General features: G+C 43.2%; 1 protein-coding gene and 1 long non-coding RNA gene across 2 annotated transcripts in view; one reads left to right on the top strand and one right to left on the bottom strand.

The window, feature by feature from the left end:
* Positions 1-71: 71 nt before the first annotated feature.
* LOC138685460 (uncharacterized) overlaps positions 72-20,392 on the bottom strand; it is a 182,700-nt gene continuing 162,379 nt past the window's right edge. Inside the window, exons 2-3 of the long non-coding RNA XR_011324720.1 lie at positions 6,892-7,070; positions 72-266 (exon numbers count right to left, since the gene is read on the bottom strand). This is a non-coding gene — a long non-coding RNA (uncharacterized lncRNA). The remainder of the gene's footprint in view (positions 267-6,891; positions 7,071-20,392) is intronic.
* On the top strand, positions 114-19,702 carry LRRC74A (leucine rich repeat containing 74A). Its single transcript, XM_009912256.2, has 14 exons — positions 114-177; positions 4,810-4,920; positions 6,160-6,335; positions 6,908-7,015; positions 7,742-7,838; positions 8,270-8,319; positions 9,106-9,187; positions 10,806-10,891; positions 11,240-11,434; positions 13,103-13,198; positions 16,065-16,208; positions 17,363-17,470; positions 18,090-18,175; positions 19,474-19,702. Exons 1-14 carry the CDS (start codon positions 114-116, stop codon positions 19,556-19,558), a joined length of 1,488 nt encoding a protein of 495 aa, XP_009910558.2. The 3' UTR covers positions 19,559-19,702.

Below are 20,392 nucleotides of genomic sequence, written 5' to 3'. Positions count from 1 at the left end.
TACAAACTCAGAGGAGAGGAGAACTCTTACCAGCAGCCTGGCACGGCTCTCTGATATGTGGGGGGGAGGGTTTCACAGCCAAAACTGAAGCTGTTCTCAGTTATCAGGACACAATGGGATCCCACAGCAACAGGGTTTCCAGCACTGAATGTCACCCCTTGGAGTCAGAAGGTGCAGGTGAGGTCACAGAAGGGTAGTGGTGGTAGGTCGGGGGGACAGGGTGGCCGCAGGCTCCACAGGGCTTTTTCATGACATCTGGCCAGCCCCTGCAAACGGGAAAAGGGATTCTCCCATTCATAAGCAGTGTAAATCAAGAACACAGATCTTACAAGTGGCACCATTCCTCCTGGAGATGTTTTAATCGTAGCCAAGCAGCTGCGCTTTCTCTGTGTAGGTTTGAGGAACTTACAGGGTCTAGGAGGTGGCCGTGAACTCCTCATTTACAGAAGAGAAAAAGCAAATGAACCCACTGCTTGCTGGTGGTGACATGGAGAATGAGTCTGAGGAGGATGCAGGTGCGGTGTTTAGCTAATAGCAAACTCACTTAAAAAATAGTCAGAAATGGCCAAAGGAAAATTGCCAGCACCCAAGAGGGACTACTGTCGCAGCAGGCTGATCACCAGGTGGGAAGGGCTTCCCTTCCCGAGGCCGGGCAGCAATAAGGAGAACGGTGGTGAACGGGGATCCAGGGTGCCAGTGCCCACAGACAGGAACTGCCACCCAGGAGCAGCTTGGAAAAAAACAAAATGCATCAGAAGAGGGCTTGCCAGTACCAGCTTCCAGGCAGCTCCACCCAGCTGCCCCTAATGCCCGCAGGAGATGTTGGAGCTCAGCACCTTGTGAGACCAGATCCTGTTTGAGCCCTCCATAGCCCAGAAGGACAGGCAGGACGTGAAGGGCAGAAGAGTTTTCTGAACCTGCTGCTGTCAGGTGGTGCTTGTACACAGCAGAGTCAGGCACCGGGTCTGCTCGCAGCATTTTGGCCTGACTTGCTAGCTTAGCGTAACGGTTCCTCTCAAAGTTCAAAGACTACTTTGGCCTGTCACTTAGTCATTAGAAATTAATTTCTTATTTTCCTTCATAATGCAATTACTGTAAGGGTCAGATATGTGGGACAACTTCTCTCCTTGGTTCTTGTTTTTCTGTATTTAAGTAGAGTATAATGCAATTTATGAAGTGTTACGTAGTAATTTCCCCTAATGGTTGCTCTACTAGATGAGATCCTTTATCAAATATTTTCCATTGCTTCAAAATAACATTTGTCTAAATATCCTTTCTTATTTTTCTGTAAAGGTAGCTCTGGGGGATTTTCTGATCCAGCAGTAATAATTTATTGCCTATTTGGGATTAGTCCCTTTTAGCTAGCTTCTCTGTAAACAAGGTTGCTGTTGTCAGCTATGAACTCTTGAAACTTTCACTCCTTAAGTGGGATCTGAAAAAATTAATTACCTGCTATCAAGCCCAAATGATTATATTGAAATTAGTATTTCTCATGAGTTTTTGACAGTATTAACTTAAAAAATATTATCACTAGGAAATACCTGGTCAGTTAATAGTTGGTTGTCATTTTTCTTTACATATTGGCTTAAATAATTGTGGCTAAAATGCTGGTTGAATTTGACTGACAGTAGCAGCAAGGAGAATGGTGTAATTGTTAATCCTACCCTATTTCAGAGGCAAAATGTTGTCAAAATGTCTGGTTGTTTTGCTTTTTTCTTGGTCTAAATAATTTATATTAGGACGGAGAAAAAAAATCTCTATTTTATTTATATATTTTTATTTATTTTTTTTATAATTTCTCTAGAAGTCTTTTGATATCCACAGTGGCATGACTTAAAATAGGAGATAAAGATTTGATACCCTTGACTAGATGACCAAGCTAAGGCACACACATTTTTTTCCAAACCACAATAAAATTAATTTCTCAATTTTTCAATAAATGACAACATTTAGAATATTAATTCTTAAATACTTTGCTTAGATACAAAATCACGTCTCGTAGCTGTTTCCTCATAAATTCCTTCAACACCTAATACTCCCAAGTTAGTATAATTATATAGTTTGACACATCACCAAATTAACTAATTCCTTACAGAATGTAAAAAAAATGCTTATATCTGAGCATTTACATTAGTATCATTTTGTCTCCATACTGCAAAATTCTATGTTCCATTTTATGAGTTGCCCCAGTCGAGCTGTTACTCTGATGTATTTCTTATGTCAGACATTCAGAATGAAAGAAGTGAGGACAACCTTGGTAGCTTCCTTTCACAGCTGAAATTCCTTAGTATATATCAATTAGATTTTATCCTGGCAGAGAAGGAGAACAATTTATTAAAATCTTCATCTGACCTTTACATCCATCACTAGTGATTCTAAGAGAGACCACTTCATTAGTTTAGCGTCACGAACTAGGACCTTGTTGCAATGCTAGGGAAAAAACAAACATTTTCTCTGATCCAGAGACCTATTGAAGTATAAATTGCTAGTGTGATTTATCGAATATTTGTACAACATAAATGAGGGGAGAATATAAAGCAATGTCCCCAGAGAACAGACATTGTTAACCTAGCATGAGAGAAGGGATTTGCAGTTATCTGAATGCATTCCCTCATGTCGTGGTTTAACCCCAGCCAGCAACTAAGCACCACGCAGCCGCTCACTCACTCCCCCCCCATCCAGTGGGATGGGGGAGAAAATCAGGAAAAGAAGTAAAACTCCTGGGTTGAGATAAGAACGATTTAATAGAACAGAAAAGAAGAGACTAATAATGATAATGATAACACTAATAAAATGACAACAGTAGTAATAAAAGGATTGAAATGTACAAATGATGCACAGGGCAATCGCTCACCACCCGCCGACCGACACCCAGCCAGTCCCCAAGCGGCGAAAACCCTGCCCCCCCCACTTCCCAGTTCCTAAACTAGATGGGACGTCACATGGTATGGAATACACTGTTGGCCAGTTTGGGTCAGGTGCCCTGGCTGGGCATGAGAAGCTGAAAAATCCTTGACTGTAGTCTAAACACTACTGAGCAACAACTGAAAACATCAGTGTTATCAACATTCTTCACATACTGAACTCAAAACATAGCACTGTACCAGCTACTAGGAAGACAGCTAACTACATCCCAGATGAAACCAGGACACCTCACAAGTCATACAGCAAACCATGGAGTCAACTCCCCTCTTAGCTCCTGGTTTGTGACTGGTACCAGCTGTGCATGAGGCAGGCTGACCAGAAAGCTGTGTCTGCAGCCCCAGCACCTGGGAAAAGGTGATAAAGGAGTCCCCAGACCCATCACTTTCCATTGCATTGGTTTTAACACCAATAATCATGATTCAATGCTTTTCAAATTTCTGCTTGAATAACAGTATTATCATCTGTATCAGTGCTAACTTTTACAGCTCCACAGGGATGCAGGGACCACTTCTGGATCTACCTCAGAAGGCTCAGTCCACACACTGCAGGACTGGCTGATGTACTGGGCACATGACAGCCATGTTATCGGGGGATGATGCAGTCTGGATGGGTTTTGTATAACAGTCTGTTCCACAGAGTTGGAAGTTTATTTTTATCAGAATGTCTAGCATTGTAGAGCCATTAAGCAAAGAGGATCAGTGGGTACTGTCATAATGTCCCAAATCTTTGGTTCTACTTGTCTCGTGAGTTCTTTATGTGGAATTTAGACCTATTTTTACCCTTTCCTTTGTCTTTCTTGCACTAAAGTAATGCAAGTAAACCCATCATTTGAACAAATAAAGTCTGGCAGAAGGAAAAGGTCTTAATGAAGGAGCTGCAGCTGCAGGGCTGGTTGAAATGCAGTGATGTGGGTGCCAGCTGGCCAGTCTTTCCCTCACATAGGTCTGAATGAACAGGCAAACTGCAAGCTCCACGTCACGCATCGATGCTAAGTGACACCCAAGAAAGGTATAATATTACAGGTCAATACCCTGGAGCTCTAAAGGGAAATAAGGAGTAAGGGAAGAAGGTAGTAAAAGCAGTGACAGGGAATGAAAAGCAAGATTCAGAGTAGGAAAAAAATATGTATTATATTATTAGCCAGAAATTATTTTGGCAAAATTACTCTTTTTTTTTATGCATTTATTCCTCTTAAAAAGGAATTTTCCAAATTCTCTTTCTCTCTAACTATAAAATAAATTATGAATTGTGGGCAAGAGAAGCTGTTTCACTTCCAGTGGGTCTAGTTACACTCAGTCCCAATATACAATAGCATTCAAATGCTTTCTTTTCTGCCATGCTTGAAGAGTACTACCAAGCATTCCCAGTCTGATCGCAAAGTCAGTCAACAGTGTCCTGCCTGTGCCTGGGGAAGTGTGAATCAGTTCAAGAGAACTAGGAAGAACTGGCATGGGTTTGGCTTGTAGGTTTGTGGGGAAATGGGATGAAGAGGGGGAAATTCACTTTGCCTGGTGGGCTCAGAAATTGAGAAAGGGGAGAAAGGCAGCTCATGAGGGAACGAAGACCTAATGCGGGATAACTGTGAGTCCCCCGCACATGGGCTACAGAATTTGGGGAGGCTCTTTCCAAAAGCTGCCAAGCCACAGCCGGTCTGTAGACCTGCAGCCCCAGAGTGAGCTTATCCCCACACCAGCGCCAGCACTGCATGCGTACAATGCACAGAGAGCGGTGGGCACGAAGCAGGGCTGGGGAGGGAGTGCCTCCGCAGCATGTTGAAGAGGGGTGCAGGCTTCAGTGAGAGCAGTGGGAGGTCTATCACATCCAAGGAGTCACATCTCTGCTGGGCTTGCGTTGACAAAATGAATCTTTTTGGTTTCATGGCAGACCAGAATGAAGAGACGTCCAAAATCAGTGAGTCTCCGGAGTCAGTGTCGCTGGCTGACACCTCAGCAGAGAAGGCCGCACAAGGCTCTGACACTGACCTAGAGGTTGAAGGTGAGTGTTTTCTGACCATCTGCCCTCACTAGCCTTTCCCCTTACAGAACTGTACCTACCAACTGGTATGTATCCGAAATAGAGACCAAGGGCACAAGCCTGCCAGGGTCCTGACAACCACATGTAATCTGGCGATTGATAAAGCCGGGGGTGGGGGTGGGGGTGAATGTCCCTCTAAGAGCTCTCCCTTCGATGTCAAGCATTTCCTTCACCTGCTTTCTAACCACCATGGCTATTCCTTTGTTCCTTCTTCTCTCCTCTAGTCCTTAATAACCAACACCACTGGAGCAGCCCACCGCTTAGGGAGCAGGAGCAGCTAGCAGAAACCAGGGATGGGACTGAGGCCCTGTTTGTGTGCTCCTGATGAAACACTGCATAGCAATTGCAGTCTGTGTACCATAGGTTTGCCACAACTGTCCCTAGACTTTTCTGGTGGCTCTCCTACCATCTTCTGCCTGATGAAGTCAGTCCTCTGGCTAAACAAGTCTCGCACTCATTTTTGTAAGAGTAGGATTCGTCCATAATTTAGGATGAGAACTTTTTAACTTGTTATAAATGGAAGGAAAATCAAAAGCCATAAGAATGCAAGAACAAAAGACTGTTTTGTTACAGGCCTCAGATTGAACTGGAAAATGGCTTTGATGAGAGGGGAATTTGTCTTGAGGTCAGACCATTGAATGCATATAAGAACATGGAGAAATATGAGCTCTAAGTATGGGGTTTGATGAAGGAATTCCAAATGACAGGTTTTTGTGGAAATACAGCCACCAGCTGCACTGGTATGTCTCACTGCAGCTGTGTCAACAACACCCAATGGCCAAGATGAGAATGCTGGGATTCTTTCTGCTGGTTGTAAGCCAAAATGTTCTGAGCTGCCCTAGCTCTGCTGGCAATATCAGCTGCGTGCTTCAATTAAAATTAAAAGAAAAAAAAAAGGATGAAAATGTTTTTGCCTGATGTCAAGAATTCTCAATTACACCAAGAAAGGTTTAGTCACATTGCAGATTGGTGAGAGCTGCAGCAAGTCACTGGATGCCAGATGGAGAAGCAAGGAGGATACATTAACCCTTGGATGTCTGGGATAAAGGGATGGGGAGAACCAAGGGACGATAACCCTTTAATAGTAAAACCCTACTGTCATTGCATAGTGTTACTTAATTTTATTAAGTTACTTAATTTATTTAAAAGAGGAGGGAGGACACTGAATGCACCACTCATCAATATACTTTTTCTCTGTAGATCCTGAGAAGGCCTTTGTGGGCATTACAGGCGCAGAGCTGTACTTGGAAGCATGCAGGCTGATGGAGGTGGTGCCTGTCTCACACTTTATTCAGAACTTGGCCAAGCCTTACATAAACCTGAACCACCATGGTCTAGGACCCAAAGATGTCAAAGCCATTGCTATTGCTTTGGTGGTGAGTAGCCAGTAAGAGTGGGGCCACTGTTCTCAAGAACAATAGACATTTTAGGCCTCTCTCAGGCCTGGAAGCCATCACTGAATACACAGTGTGGGAGAAAAAGTCATGTATCTTCCCCACAGGAGCTCTGAGCATCCCTAATGTTTCTAATCCCCTGCACAGGAAAGTCTTGTGTGGCAACTGCTGGCCTTTGCTGGAGTTACCCCCAAGAGCAAACTGATGCTTTTCCATGGGACACAAGTCCCCAGTGCTCCTAATCCCTACAGGGCCAGAGGTAGGGCTGGAGGGATTGGTATCCCCTACTCTGGGTTCTGCATAGAGATGTGCTACACTCAGCAATGGATAGGGTGAAGATGCCTGAATTGGAGCTTGGATCTGAACCTGGGTCTCCAGGCTGGCAGAAAGCAACAGAAAGTCCTACCCACTCAAAACATCTCCAAAAAAACATCTCTTTTGTATGCCGATTCCCAGTGTCTGTGTCCAATGTCTGTTGAACTGAGGAAACTATCCCCTTCATTAACTTTTCAGCAGTTTTTTGTGTGTCTTTGTTTACCTTTGTGTCTTCCCAGTCCAACGCAACCGTCACCCATCTAGAGTTGGAAGACAACTGCATTCTGGCAGAAGGAGCCATATGCATAACAGAGATGCTACGAGAGAATTCCTCCCTTCAAGAACTGGTACCCAGTCTGGTGTAGTTTGTAGCCAAAATTATTGCTCACCAAGTTCAATCATCTGAAAGAAAAACAATTCATTCCATTATGATTTTAACCAAATAATCATTGTTCCCATGCAAAATCATTCACATTCTGAAAGTCATAATATTTTATGCTGCTCTACTTTTAAAAAGTACAAGCTTCTGAAATGCAGAAGTGTGCATGTGATGGCAGTCTGTGAGTCTGGAACTGCTTTCTTCATTAGCAGATGTGACAATAATTACCATAACTAAGTCTTTCCGGTTCATGCTTAGCCAATGGAAAAAATGTTTTGGTCAGGAACTTTCATTCTCCGATATGACATGGGGAAACTTTTCTAAAGAGCATAAGGGAATAATGCAAAACCTTCAGATATGAACTGGTTCCTTCATCTGAAACTGGGGTATACAAAATGCATTTTGATAGGCCGTGGGATCTGTGTTACACTGGAATAAAAGATTCTTGGCCAAATGCCTCTTGGTTCACTGAAGACAAAGACCCATGTGAAACTGATGGCTCTAGGGCTTTATTCCTGTTAGGAAGGATACAGGGTTAAACCCACCTATAAATCACATGTTAATTACTGTCTGGCTGACATTTCTCATATTGCTCATCTTGCATTATTCCCTTGATATCTTGGGCATTAAGAAGACAATAGAGCTGGTTCATTCTTTGCACTCATCCTTCTTAACCTCCCTTCTCTCCTTCCAGAACATGTCCAATAACCACCTAGACACAGCAGGAGCTGAAGCCTTTGCCAGTTTGCTTTTGGATAACATGTCCTACCTCCACACTCTTCAGCTCTCAGGTGGGCTATATGCACCCAAACAACAATGGCAGTGGAAGTGAAATAACATGTGTTTCATTATGGTCTCTCATCCTGAGAATATTAGTCAGACTATGGGCAAAATCAATCTCTCAGCTATGTCTCTGACAGGAACCCAGAGTAACAGTGGAAATCTAGATTTATAGTGATGTGATTAAATATTTGGCCTGCTCAACCTCCAGCACCTCTGAAAACCAGTCCTTTATGAGAAACTTAGATAATTCCTGGAGTGGCTCCCACATCTTGAAGTAACTCTACTCTATGGAGCAAAGTGGAATAGTGACTAACTTCTTTACAGCCAGATATGGGCCATGATTAACTGGAGGTTCCACCTAAAAGCACAGCTTCCTGCAGACCCCAGCACAGCACCAAGGGAGAGATCAGCTCACTGTTAATACACTTTTCTTCCCCAGGAAACAACTTTGGAGAGGAGACTGCAGCATACTTTGCTGAGGCATTAATGGTGAGTTACCTGAAATCCAAGGTCATTTGCAGCCCTGGCTGTGTAACAGACTCTCCTCATCTTGAAGCTGCTACTCTCTTGGCATGATTTCACTTGGCAATACCCATATGATTTCCTGGCATAATTCTGCCGATTGCCTCTTGCTTACTTCAGAAATGACAGAGGCTGGGAGGACGCAGAGCAGGATGGACTGTGTTAACATTTTCTCAGGACAGCTGTGCGAGTCTGGCTGAAAAACAAACCTTCAGGACTGTGTAACAGAACAACATCTGAGTGACAAAAAATTTTCAAGAAGCATAAGTAATCCAACTTCATATAATTTTTCAAATCTCCAGTAAAAATAAGACACTTGACTTCTCTGATTAGTTCCTGTCTCAAAGCCTTTGCATCATCTGGCGCCACCAGAAGCTGCCCTGAAGCAAGGCCTTGACCTGATATCAGAAAGTGCTCTTGATCAGGGTACAATGGTGGGAGTGAAACAGGGGCAGGAACAGAGTTGCAGGATGTGTTGCAGGCCAGACGTGAACTGTGTGAGGGAAGTTTGCACAACCCAAAGTCCCATTGCTTTTGCTGTTTTAGGATAATCACTGTGATGTTATATGCCTGACAAAGCTTTGTTTTGGGACACGCAGTGCCGCAATCTCCATGCTGATGATCTCCCATGCGCTGAAGATTTCAGTGTGTCTGATATCCCTCTGTTTCATCCTCATGTGGGGGCCTTGGCATGGCATCTGGTTGCAGCTGGCTGGAAGATCTCATTGTCTCTGCACATTTGTCTCTCTGCAGGGCAATTACCAAGTGAAGGAGCTGGACCTCAGCCACAATGAGTTCTCTGAGAAGGGAGGACAGCTCCTGGGACAGATGCTTGGTAACTTAATTTATTACTCCCGCAAAGCGAGGATGATGTCAGCACAGTGAACACGTATTTCCTTCTCCAGCAAATATGCCCTATGACCTGGTGGGTAGTACAAAAGACAGGGCGTCCAGATTTAGAGCTTCCTGCATGGTCCACAGGCTCACCCTCATCACCACAGGTGACTCTGGCAACTATGACTAATGTATCAGAACACAAACACTGGATGAGAAACCACAGTAACAGCAGTCCATGTCAGAGGGAAGGGAGCTGAAAGAGAAGTCCCTTAGGGAGTATAAAGCAGAAAATTACATTTTACTAAAATCTAATAGGATCAGAACTGTTGTTTGTTTTAAGCTTTTGATTACAAAGTTCAGGAGTGATTTCAGTTTTTCTTAATGGTTTGAGCCATTGCACAGCAAGCAGCGAGGGAAACAGATTAGGAAGAAATAAAATTCAGCTGCCTAATTTATCTGTTCAGACAAAGTGAGATCCAGCGTGTGCTAGGAGAGAGAAAGCAAACAAAACAGTTACAGTCTTTCAGTAATCTCAGGTGCTATTAGTGCACTGGGAAAGACTTGCATGAATATCTGACAGCTCTTCTTCCTTCAGTATGTCCAACATGCCTGCGACCATAATGGCCACAAGCATGTGCTATGAGCATCCAGTGTTCCTTGAGCATTTCAGTAACACAATGCCTTCAGTTTAATTAACTCTTTCCTTCTCCTGGTTGACTATTTCCACTGATATGTTTCTCTTTCTAATTACAGTCCATGTCTTTAAAAGATGGATCAATTAAAACTGCAGTGAGGACAAGGCACTGTGCCCCTGCCTTGGACAAGCCTGCAGGCAACACAGAGATCAGTACTAAAACTTGTGACTTTCCTAGCCCAGAAAAAAGCCTCTCCAAAATCAAAGGTCTTACAGCTCTTCTCTCCTTCCAGCTCACTTGAGGCAGGAGCAGCAGAGATTACTGCAGAATCTGTTACTTTTCTGTTTTGTTTCTTAAAGGAATATTTTTAAGTCAGCTAAACTCACCATCTGCCTCCATCCAACCTCCATCCATGACAAATCTGGATGAGAAATTCTTTCTGAGAATGAAAAGCAAGTGTTGGCAGCAAGTCCTACACCTCCCAGTGTCACAGTAGACACAGATGAATTCGCACATACCCTGCTCTAAGTAGAACTTACACCGTGAGGTGTGCTATGCATGTGAATTGGCACTGGCACATATACAGCTGGGCACATTCCTCTCTTCTGCTAATCAAACATAGGCAGAGTGAATCTTGATATTTTAGATGTGGCAAGGAGAAGCCAGCCATTTTTCACAGTGAGAAAAACAGTGTCTATTAATATAAGAAATCCTCCCTCTCTCTCTCTTCCTCCTTCACAACTTTTTCTTTGATTAAGCCAGAAAAAAAACTGTGCTCCCTTTCTGCTTGTGATCAACAGCCCATTCTCTGTTCTTTGGGTGCTCTGGACAGCAAAGACTCTGTAGGTACAGGTTCCTCCTACTGCAATCAGTGAAGGCTGTTGCTGAACCCCCAGCAAACTTTCCCTTAGTCCCTAAGTGGGTCAGCAGCTGTGTCCAGACCACTCTTCATGAGCTCACATCTCAGTTTCTCTCTCCTAGCCAGCAACACAGCACTGGAGATTCTGGACCTGAGCTGGAACCACCTGAGGAGGAAGGGGACAGTAGCACTGGGCACAGGTCTCAGGGTAGGAACACCCCCTGTTTTGTGATACACTTCACAGCGATTATTACCAGAAGCTCGTTGAAACACTGATTGGGAACTCACATCCCTGAGGTCTGAGCAGGATTCAGTAGCTCTAGCAAGGTTCATTCTACTGACAGTGGCAGTCAGTGCCAGGAGAAAGACTAAAGCAGTGAGTAGGTCTGGTGACTTACGTGGATGGAGAGACCCTGGTGACATCGCAGAGATGTTGGATCCATTGGGGCTCCTGAGTGTGACTTGAGAGGTGCTCCTGTCTCAGCCAGGCAAGAAAGGGCAGAGTGGTACAAAAGATGGGCATGCAGTAGCTAAGATCCCTCTTCTCTCCCTGGAGGGCAATGGTGCACTGAAGATACTCAACCTTTCTTGGAATGGCATTGGCAACGAGGGAGCACTGGCCCTAGGAGAAGCTCTCAAAGTCAATAATGTGCTGGTTCACCTGGACATCAGCAACAACCAGATCAATGACGAGGGAGCCAAGAAGCTCTGCAGGGGCCTTGAAGTCAATGGAAAACTCAAAATCCTAAAGGTAAAATAAAGCCAAGGCAGGGCTGGAGGAATAAATGGAGGGAGTAGAAAAATCTGAGTCAGGAGGGGCAGAAGACAGAGGTGAACTGTCTGAGCTAGAACTGGAGGAAATGAGTATTGCTGTGGGTTGAAGGTGAGCAGAGCAGAAGGAAATTCTATCCCATTAATTCCTTCCAGGGCAACTAAATTGCACTGTTCCCCCCAAAAAATCCCCCAGCGGGCTGGCTTGGCATAACTTCACACCCATTATCACCTCAAAGTGGTTGATTGTTGTCATGTCTAGTCTCAGTCAAGTGAGAACCTAGGCATTCAACATGTCTAGCAGAGAGCCTAGGCATTCAACAGGTCTGCATATATACATAAAATGTAGTTGTGAAGGTACACAGGTACATGTAATACGCATTTCAACCTAAGGCAGAGGTTCACACTGAAGTTGCAGGTGGGCAAGAGTGTGCCTTTCTCAGTGTGTTAATAATTTGCTAAAAATTTATTCAAACATGGGATAAACTGTCATTGCCACATCAGGGCAATGCCACAGCACTACCTAAGGGAGAGGAGTATTATCAAGCCCTGGAAAAAGAAAGCCAAAACTGCCTTCTAGTAAGCTAGAGATCAATAATCCTGGAAAGGGCAAAACTGAATGACCAGCCAAGCTGGCTTCAGAGGTTAGGGTTGAGAGCTTGCGTGTCTTCTCAATCCACGATCATTCTCTAGGAATTCAGCTCAGAAAAGTCAGCTTGCTTACAAGCTGCGTTCTCAGCTAGATCTAACATAACCATCCTGAGAGCCTGCAAATGGCAGCACGGTGGTTGAGGGGCATCTTTAAAGCTGTTCATGTAGGCCTATCTTTGGACACCTCTGTCCTTGTAAATCACTGCAACCACACAAGTCTTTATGACTGCTGCTTTAGATTATGTAAATAAATGTGTCTGTCTGCCTTGCTCTTAACCTGGCTTGAGGTAAAGTCACTAGCTAACACCAAGGCATTCCTCTCTCTGTAGCTGCACAGATTGTATTAGGAGTTGATAACATAAAGGACTTAAAGGAGGACATATCTTCTGCTGGCCAGTGTTAACCAAGAAAGTTTTCTTTCAAATAGCAGGAGTGGGGACTGCACATGAAGTCCAGGGTGGGGGAGAGGTGATGTTCACACACTAACAGATGCACATGGCAATGCCAACCCCATAACGCCAGATACCTGGACCTTGTAGGCCAGAGGCAGCCGATCAGCCTGAGCTCTGATCTGCTGTGCTGCCAAGAGGAGTCAAGGGTATGGGAAATGTCCCGAGGGGCATACCCCCATCCAGAGGGATCCTACGAGCAAGCACACATTCAAATGCAGCCCATTGCCTCAGCCTCTCCCCATCACATGACTGAACATGATCCACACCACATACTCCTGCATGACAGATGTAAGGGACCTGATATGTAGAATTTCACACAGAAGCTGAGAAGGCAACTCCATTGGGAAGTTGCATTGCAGAGTTTAGTGGGACAGAGACAAGAGATGGTGAGATAACAGACAAACCCATAGAAAGGGACCACAGTTACTCTACAGCCCTGCTGAAAAATGGGAAGAAAGGATCATCCTTGAGGCTACAGCATGCCTTCTGCCAGGCATGAAATCCTCATTCTCACCAAGTCTGGATCTATGTCTCTTCTTCCACAGATGGCCAGTAACCCCCTGACCATGGAAGGTGCCACTGCACTACTCACATCTGTCAGAAAGAACCCCAAATCCATGATGGAGGAGATCAACATTTCAGTAAGAGCTTATGTGCTGGAAAGCCTCCAGGACCATACACTATACATTTTTAGGAACTGGGTGGATCACAGAGCTGCCCCCTTCCAAAACTGTTTTGAGACTTGCTGTATCATTTATGCACAGCCATTAATAAAAAGAGGCTACTATTTGACAGCCCTTCTAGAAGCCACATGGAAATTATAGCGCTTTGGTTTAGCTCTTGAGAGGTGCCTGTAGTATCATCACATGTCACTCCCTTCCATTTTGCAACAGCAGAACAAGAACAAGGAGTGAATTCCCACTGGAGGATAAATTCTCTTCATCCCCGGAGCTGTCTCCCTCCAGGGTAGCCTAAGATGCTAGATACTGTGAAGTGCTTTGATACCTTGTCAGTATGTATGAGGAGTAGAAAAAGATGGATGCTTCAAGGCATTGAAAGCAAAGCAATGTTATTTAAAAAAACAAAACCCAAAAACTCAAAACCAAAAAAAACCCCCAAACCCCAACATTAAAAGGCTGGTGTGGAAGGAAAAAAAAATCAAAGAGGCCAAATCTTAGTATGCCAGGAGCACAACACATATTGTTGTAACCTCATGTGCTGCTTCTAAAATGGGAGACACAGAAATGCTTCTGAGCTCCTGCATGAGGGCAGGGATTGCATTGCAGACCGACACTGGGGAGAGACCTGGGCACACATCGGTCCACTCCTGGCCCTCCTATCAATCCACTGGTGCTTCATGGGAGCAGTGACAGAAGGTGTCAGTGGCCTCAGGGCCCTCCGTCCACCTTTGGGAGCACCGTGATTAAAGGAAAGAGCATTTTCACAAAGATTAGGTTTGGGACTTGGAACATAAGTAATACGTTCACACTTGAAACAAGCTAAAAAAAAAGTTCATGAGCAGTTTTGGAGACTCAGTGTAATGGGTTGTATCTAAGTTACATCTGCATGTGTGTCTTTGTCCTTTGGTTACTGTATTAAAGAAAGAAACTAAAACAAAGCAGAATAAATAATATTCATCTATAGTCTTTCCTGAGAGTATTGAGGGCTTTCAACAGAGATCATCTAAAGAACAGGCGTTCCTCTAGGGCAGACAATTTTTCCTGCATAAATTAAGATCAAAGAGAATCATTTGCCCAGTCTGCAAGGAGTCAGGCCTCATTCTGCAAAGGAAAACTAAAATGGGCCATGTGGGAGTAAAGGACTTCATTACAGTATACATGGTTCTGCTAGTTTTATTACTAATAATCTAAACAATTCATAAACTTGGAAAGAGTAATGTATTTTAGCTAAATTCTGAGAAATTAAAGAAATTATTGAAATGCATTTCTTTAAAAGGAGGCACTCAAGAAATTCTGAGGCAAGGAGTTAATTAACATTAAGAATCTTCAATCCAACCTAAATCTCACTATGAATTTCTGCTTTTTAGGGTTAACAGATGCTTTCTTCACCTCACCCTTCAAAAAGTCTAAATTACCTGGCATTTCACAAGATAAATGGTCAACGGCATAAATTCACAATGACATTTTGGTATCCCAATCAAATGGTTGTAGGCAAACATGTAATCTGTCTGACAGACTTCATTCCACATGTAATGTAGGGAGTCTTGCATTTCAATTCAGAGTATTTGCAAATGTATAGCTCCAAAGATCTTACACTGTCTTAAACCTTTAAAAATTAGTAAAGGTTTTAATATTTTACAGGAAACTAAAGGGAAGACATAAACAAAAGCCTCTTCTGCCCCTTTTCCCAGTGGTAAATGCTTATCTTGGCTTTTAAAGAATGAACGATGGATCTTAACCTTCTAAAAAGAAGCTATAAGAATGCATTGGGAGACTTTGTAAATAAACGTTGAGAAAAATTATGGTGCTTGATGCCTTGGGAACTTCCCGCAATGACAGAAAACAGAAGCTTTCATGAATTTCCAGAACTGCCTTGAAATTTCCAGCAATTAAGTATATTATAAACTAACATAATACATGAACAATTCCCCTGTCATCATGGGTATGAACAAAACCATAATCATGTTTTTAAAAGATCAGTCAAGGCAAAGGCAAATCTGTCATAACTTAAATTTAGAAGAATAAATTACAGTGACATCAATAATATTTGCATTGATAGCTTACTTTCTAATATCCCCAAACCCTAAATCAGGATGCTGTGCTGCTGCCCATTTTGTAAGTGCTGAAAGAGAAAACTCACAGTGTGAGCTCTGAAATCCTGAGCTGTCACTACCTGGTTTGAAATTCTTGGGAAAACACAAACGTCAGGTCTTGTACTGCTGACTGGAGCATCCTATTAGCATTACACAATGAAACAGAGCTTTACCAAAAGTTCTCTTCATCTGGAGACACCCAGACCTTTCCCAGATAGGTGCATCTTTCTTGTCTGGGCTATAAAGCTACATTGCTGGAGATACTAATCCTTTTAGGCCTTGGATGATTTTTTTTTTTTTTTTCCATTTTTGCAGAACTCTATGGCACATTTTGGCCATTAACTGTTCAACTTGCAGTCTGCACCTTCACTGAATGGAGAGGAGACCCATCTAGAACTGTCTCAGGGATGAACATGAATCACTTGAATCACCTAACATAAGAGGTCTTTGGTGTAGACATTTACCGGATGAATATCTACCTTGCATTAAGCTAATTTCTACATAAATTTGTACACCCTTTTCTGTCTCAGACATGGGAAAAGAGAAAGAAGAACACTTATTTAGGGTCAGGCCTCCACAGAATTCCTGAAAGTGAAGAGCAGGGATAGGAGAAAGCACCACCCTTAGGAGAGAATAGTTAATGTTGACTTTAGATGGATTTGTGAATACAAACAAGTCTTTCTTGTTCTTTGGGTATCCACACTGGCTGCACTTTCCTTCCTCCCATGTACCAGAATGTGTTGGTGAATGAAACTTTCATCAAGTTGCTGGATTTGGTGTGTCGAATGCGTCCTGAACTAGATGTCATCTGTGGTGAGGTCGAAGGCCGTATCGCCAAGATCCCCAAGCAGCATCCAAATCCAATGAAAGTGATCCAGGTGAGTTACTGAATCTGGGTCCATAGCTCCACTGTACACGGTACACATGCTCCAAGCACTTGGAAGGATGGCGGTTAGAAGGGGTAAGCTTTCTTCCAAGTGGGAAATTCAGCCAAGTTCCTTCAGAAAAGTATATTCAAAAGAATGTCACAATGTTCACATATCTCAGTCCATGCAGACTGACTAAGCAAATCCTTTGATTTTAAGAAGCTAATACCTTAGGATCTGAGAGCACTGGGGAAAAAAAGAATCTGAATAGATGTTGCTTGCTGTGTAAAACAAACTGATTGATTTCAGGTCTGATCCAAATGAGTGTCCATCCTTATCACAAGCCCACTTCGATAGCTGACTTTCATAGAACGCTTCACTGACAACTGTGCTTCATAAAAGTAGTATATGATATTACAAGCAAATATTGTCCTAAATATAAATTACTTAGCTTTTCAAGGTCTGTAATTTCTATGGATAGCAGCAGATGGTGCTGTCCTCCTTGCTGGAAGGCAACACAAGCACTTGAGCATTGCTGAGTTAAGTAACACTTTTGCACTAGCAGCTTCACTGTGTTTCTTAGCTGCTGTGCGGGTTTTTAGGTAATTGGGTGACACTTGGCTGTAGATATGGATTCAGATGAACTTAAGCAAAAGCTTGGGCTGTTAGCTCACATCAAACAGTGCTGCTGTGCTTCACAGCAAGTGACGCTCACACTAGCATGCTTTGCAGTTTTTAACAGCTATTATGGTACTCACATGTGTCCTCCTTCAAACAGATGGGAATTCAGAGAAGAGCAACTAAAGTGATCAGAGATCTGGGGGAGAGGACTGTCTCTGGATTTGACAGCCCAGCCAAGCAGTGGCTGCTGGGCTGAGCACTAAATAACCACATGCAATTATCAGAAGAAACAGGTTTACTACTGAGTCTCATTTCAAGGTAGGGGGAGAAGGAGGTATAACTGAGAAGAATGGGATTAACCTGAACAAAAGGATTTTATTCTGACAATAGGGTGCCTGCAGAAGGAGTTAAGGACTCATATATCACAGTGATGGGCTTAGTAAAGGCAGGGTGACAGATGGAAGAATAAGAGGAGAGGAGAGCTGGAGGCAGGTATCAGTGGCTGTTTCATGGTTACGCCCATGTTTTATCTCTGCTTCTTTTAGAACTATTTGAAAGAGCACAACCTACGACTCTGGGACTTTTTTAGGAATATTGACAAAGATGGAAACATGAAGATCCCTGTGGCAGCCTTCCGGAGAGCCATGATACAGGTGTGCCTCTGAAAGCATGGCCAGGATGCTCTTCTGGCAGGGTACTGCTCCAGGGAAACCTCTGCTGCAGCACAGCCACCAGCCAGCCTTGCTGGTGATGTCATTCAGGCTAAAAGGCTAAATTCACCCATCACAAAAGTTGAGCCCTGAATGAGACCAACAGAAATGCTATGATATCCAGTAAATACTGCAGATGGCATCAGTGATAAAGGATCAACTTTAGAATATCACAGAGGTCCGCTGTTGTATAGGACATACAGGATCTTGATAGATACTTATCTCTTACTGCTATGGGAAAGTGAAAAAGAAGCATTTAAACCCTTGCCTCTACACACTGAGTAGACTTCTCTTCCTGCCAAAACCACCATGGTGCTTGGGATCAGTAGCAATGGTCAGCCAGCCATGATACTCTTTTACAAAAAATTTTTTTTAAAAGTCTTATTTTAATCCTAAAAGAGTGGACTTGGCTCCCCACCACCAGTCTGGATTTTTTCCATCCCTTTCTCTGTGCACCAGGCCATCTGTTCATCTATTAAAAATGGCCAGGCCCCAGTCTGATATGGAGGATTTTTCTGCTTAAAAATACCCAGGTTTGCTAGCATTTCTCTTCTCCTCTTAGCAACCAAGCATCCCACTGGATCAAGTCCAAATTGGGGAACTAGTGCGCAAGCTAGACCGGAATCGGACAGGGATTGTGGACTATAGGTGAGTGAATGATTCCACTTACTGTCCTGGCTCGTCTTTCTTTTTTTTAATTTGGCTCAACAACAAATAAACACAACCTTATTCAGCTTTAGAGATGAAGGGACATACGTTTTTGACCAGTCTATTGGTTACCAAAGTAAAAGGTAGACGAAAGAACACCTTGTATTCTTAGAAGTTCTGTTGAGTCAAACTAGAAGTCAGTCTTATTCTTCTGTTTGATAAACTTGCTGTGAGAGTGCAGGGATCTCAGATCTGAATGGCATTTTCATTCATTCTTGTAAGCCTGTGTGAGAAGCATCAGCTCAATGCTGTCCTCCCCCTGAAATCAGGGTAAGATTTGCAAAGAGAGAGTATCTGTGCCTTCAGACCTTTTCTTCCATCCTCAGGGACTCTCAGTTTTCTTCCTGCTCTCTGATCCTTCTTCTTAGGAGACCTAGTTTTCCCTGGAAACCCACCTTCAAACTACAGAACTTTTCATTCTCTTGAAAGTGCCTCTTCCTTAGTGCCTGTAGCAATCATGTCCAAGTTCTGAGAGCCTCAGCAGTCAGCAGCAAACTCCTTGGAGGTTGTCAGTCGCTGCAGGCTAAACCGCTTGTCATTGGACCCAAAATTCCCCCTAGATTTTCAGTCAGTTCTGACATGTGACTCATCAGCTGAAAGCCCTACTAATCATGCCCAAATGGTCCCATCCCTCAGCACATACTGAAGGGTTTAAATATATGCTGTAGTCCAGGTTTAATGCTAGAAGCAATAGGTCAGTTTTGCAAATCTCTTCCCCTCTTAGCCTCCTAATGTTTTCAAAGAGAAGCTAATTGCTTTGTTAGGTCTGGTCTTTATTCCTTTGCATACATCGGTGCCATACTTAAAAGCATCCACACTCAGATGCTAGCTGGGCCTTAGCCTGGTTAATCTTGAATCAGAGGTTACATGGGGTTCCCAAGTACTTTAGGCACAAATTACGGAACTGTGGTTAAGTAGCAAGCAGATTAGGAACTGTTGAAACACAACAGCCAGCAAAGACTTCATCTGGTGCCATTAATGTGACTGAGTTGGTATGTGGGGAAAAATAAATGGAGATATCTACTCCTTATCTAGCTTCCTAATGCATGCACTGTAGCATGTGTGGTAGTGTAATATTCTCCTAGTAGACAAGAGTCAGAAGAGTTGTGACCTTTTCTGTCCTTATCATTCCCACCTCGGGCTGTTTCCTCAAGGTCCTCTCAGCAGCTTTAAGATACCTGACAGGGAAGGTTCACTTTACTAGAATAATAGTTGTTCACCTCCTTCTTTTGAATCAGTCACTTAAAAGAACAGAAGCCAGCACAGAAAGCTGTGGAAGGGGAAATCAAGGAGGAAGAGGAGGAAGAGAAGGAAGAGCCATAAAAATGAAGCAAGGAGGCAGGTCAGATGATGAAAGATTGTATGAAAAACACTGGAAGAAAGCTCAGAGTGGCCCTGGGCTTGGGGAGACCCAACATGGGGGAGCTCTGATAGTCTAAGTTGTTGAATGTTGAAATAAAGTTGATGTTCTACTACACAGTAGGTGTCTATATAGTCTGGTCCTTTTGGTTAGGGAAAGATTGGTCCTTTGGACCTGGTTACCAAATCTGTCTTACTCTGTATGCTGACAATGCTGAACTTATTTGCAAAGACGGAGACAAAAAGTGGGAATTAGGAAACTAAGGCACTCATATATTGTTGTTATCCCCTTTTGAGGGAAAGCACATGGACAAAGACTGAAGCAAGTCACCTGTGGACACCCCCTACCAGACTTAGCAGTTCTGACACAGGGACCTTTGCAAGAGGAGAAAAATAAATTTAACGAGAAACTACAGCTCGTGTTGCTTTAAAAGTTATGGGTAACAGGAATTTTATTTATTATCTTCATGGGAAAAAACATGCTAGAAGGATGGAAGCCATAACAGATTTTAAATGGCTTAGATACTGAACTGCTTTTTTAAAACCAAGATTTAAAAAAAAAAATTCAACAACTCTTAAGAAGGAATGAAAGCCTTGCATATATCAATATTTATAAATAAACAGAATTTAGAAAATGTAAGCATATACAGATGAGCAGATCTACAGGAAGTACATTTTACCACGTGAGCGACTGCCAATGTAGACTTCACCAAGAACCTTGGAGAACTGGGAAATGTTGGCGACTTTGGGAATACCAGCCTTCAGTGGAAAGGAAAAGAAGCAGCCGGTTACCATCTG

The sequence above is a fragment of the Haliaeetus albicilla genome, chromosome 5, assembly GCF_947461875.1.
Source record: "Haliaeetus albicilla chromosome 5, bHalAlb1.1, whole genome shotgun sequence".
Lineage (NCBI taxonomy): Eukaryota > Metazoa > Chordata > Aves > Accipitriformes > Accipitridae > Haliaeetus > Haliaeetus albicilla.
The sequence above is the reverse complement of the archived record's forward strand: the minus strand, read 5'-3'. Positions and strand labels throughout refer to the sequence as shown.

What these genes read in the sequence shown, in the direction of transcription:
- LRRC74A (XM_009912256.2), top strand. Translation starts at nt 114, where the DNA reads ATGGGATCCCACAGCAACAGGGTTTCCAGCACTGAATGTCACCCCTTG. An exon ending in CACTGGGCACAGGTCTCAGG is followed by an intron (nt 10,892 to 11,239) that starts GTAGGAACACCC and finishes CTCTCCCTGGAG; the next exon opens with GGCAATGGTGCACTGAAGAT. An exon ending in TCCGGAGAGCCATGATACAG is followed by an intron (nt 17,471 to 18,089) that starts GTGTGCCTCTGA and finishes TTCTCCTCTTAG; the next exon opens with CAACCAAGCATCCCACTGGA.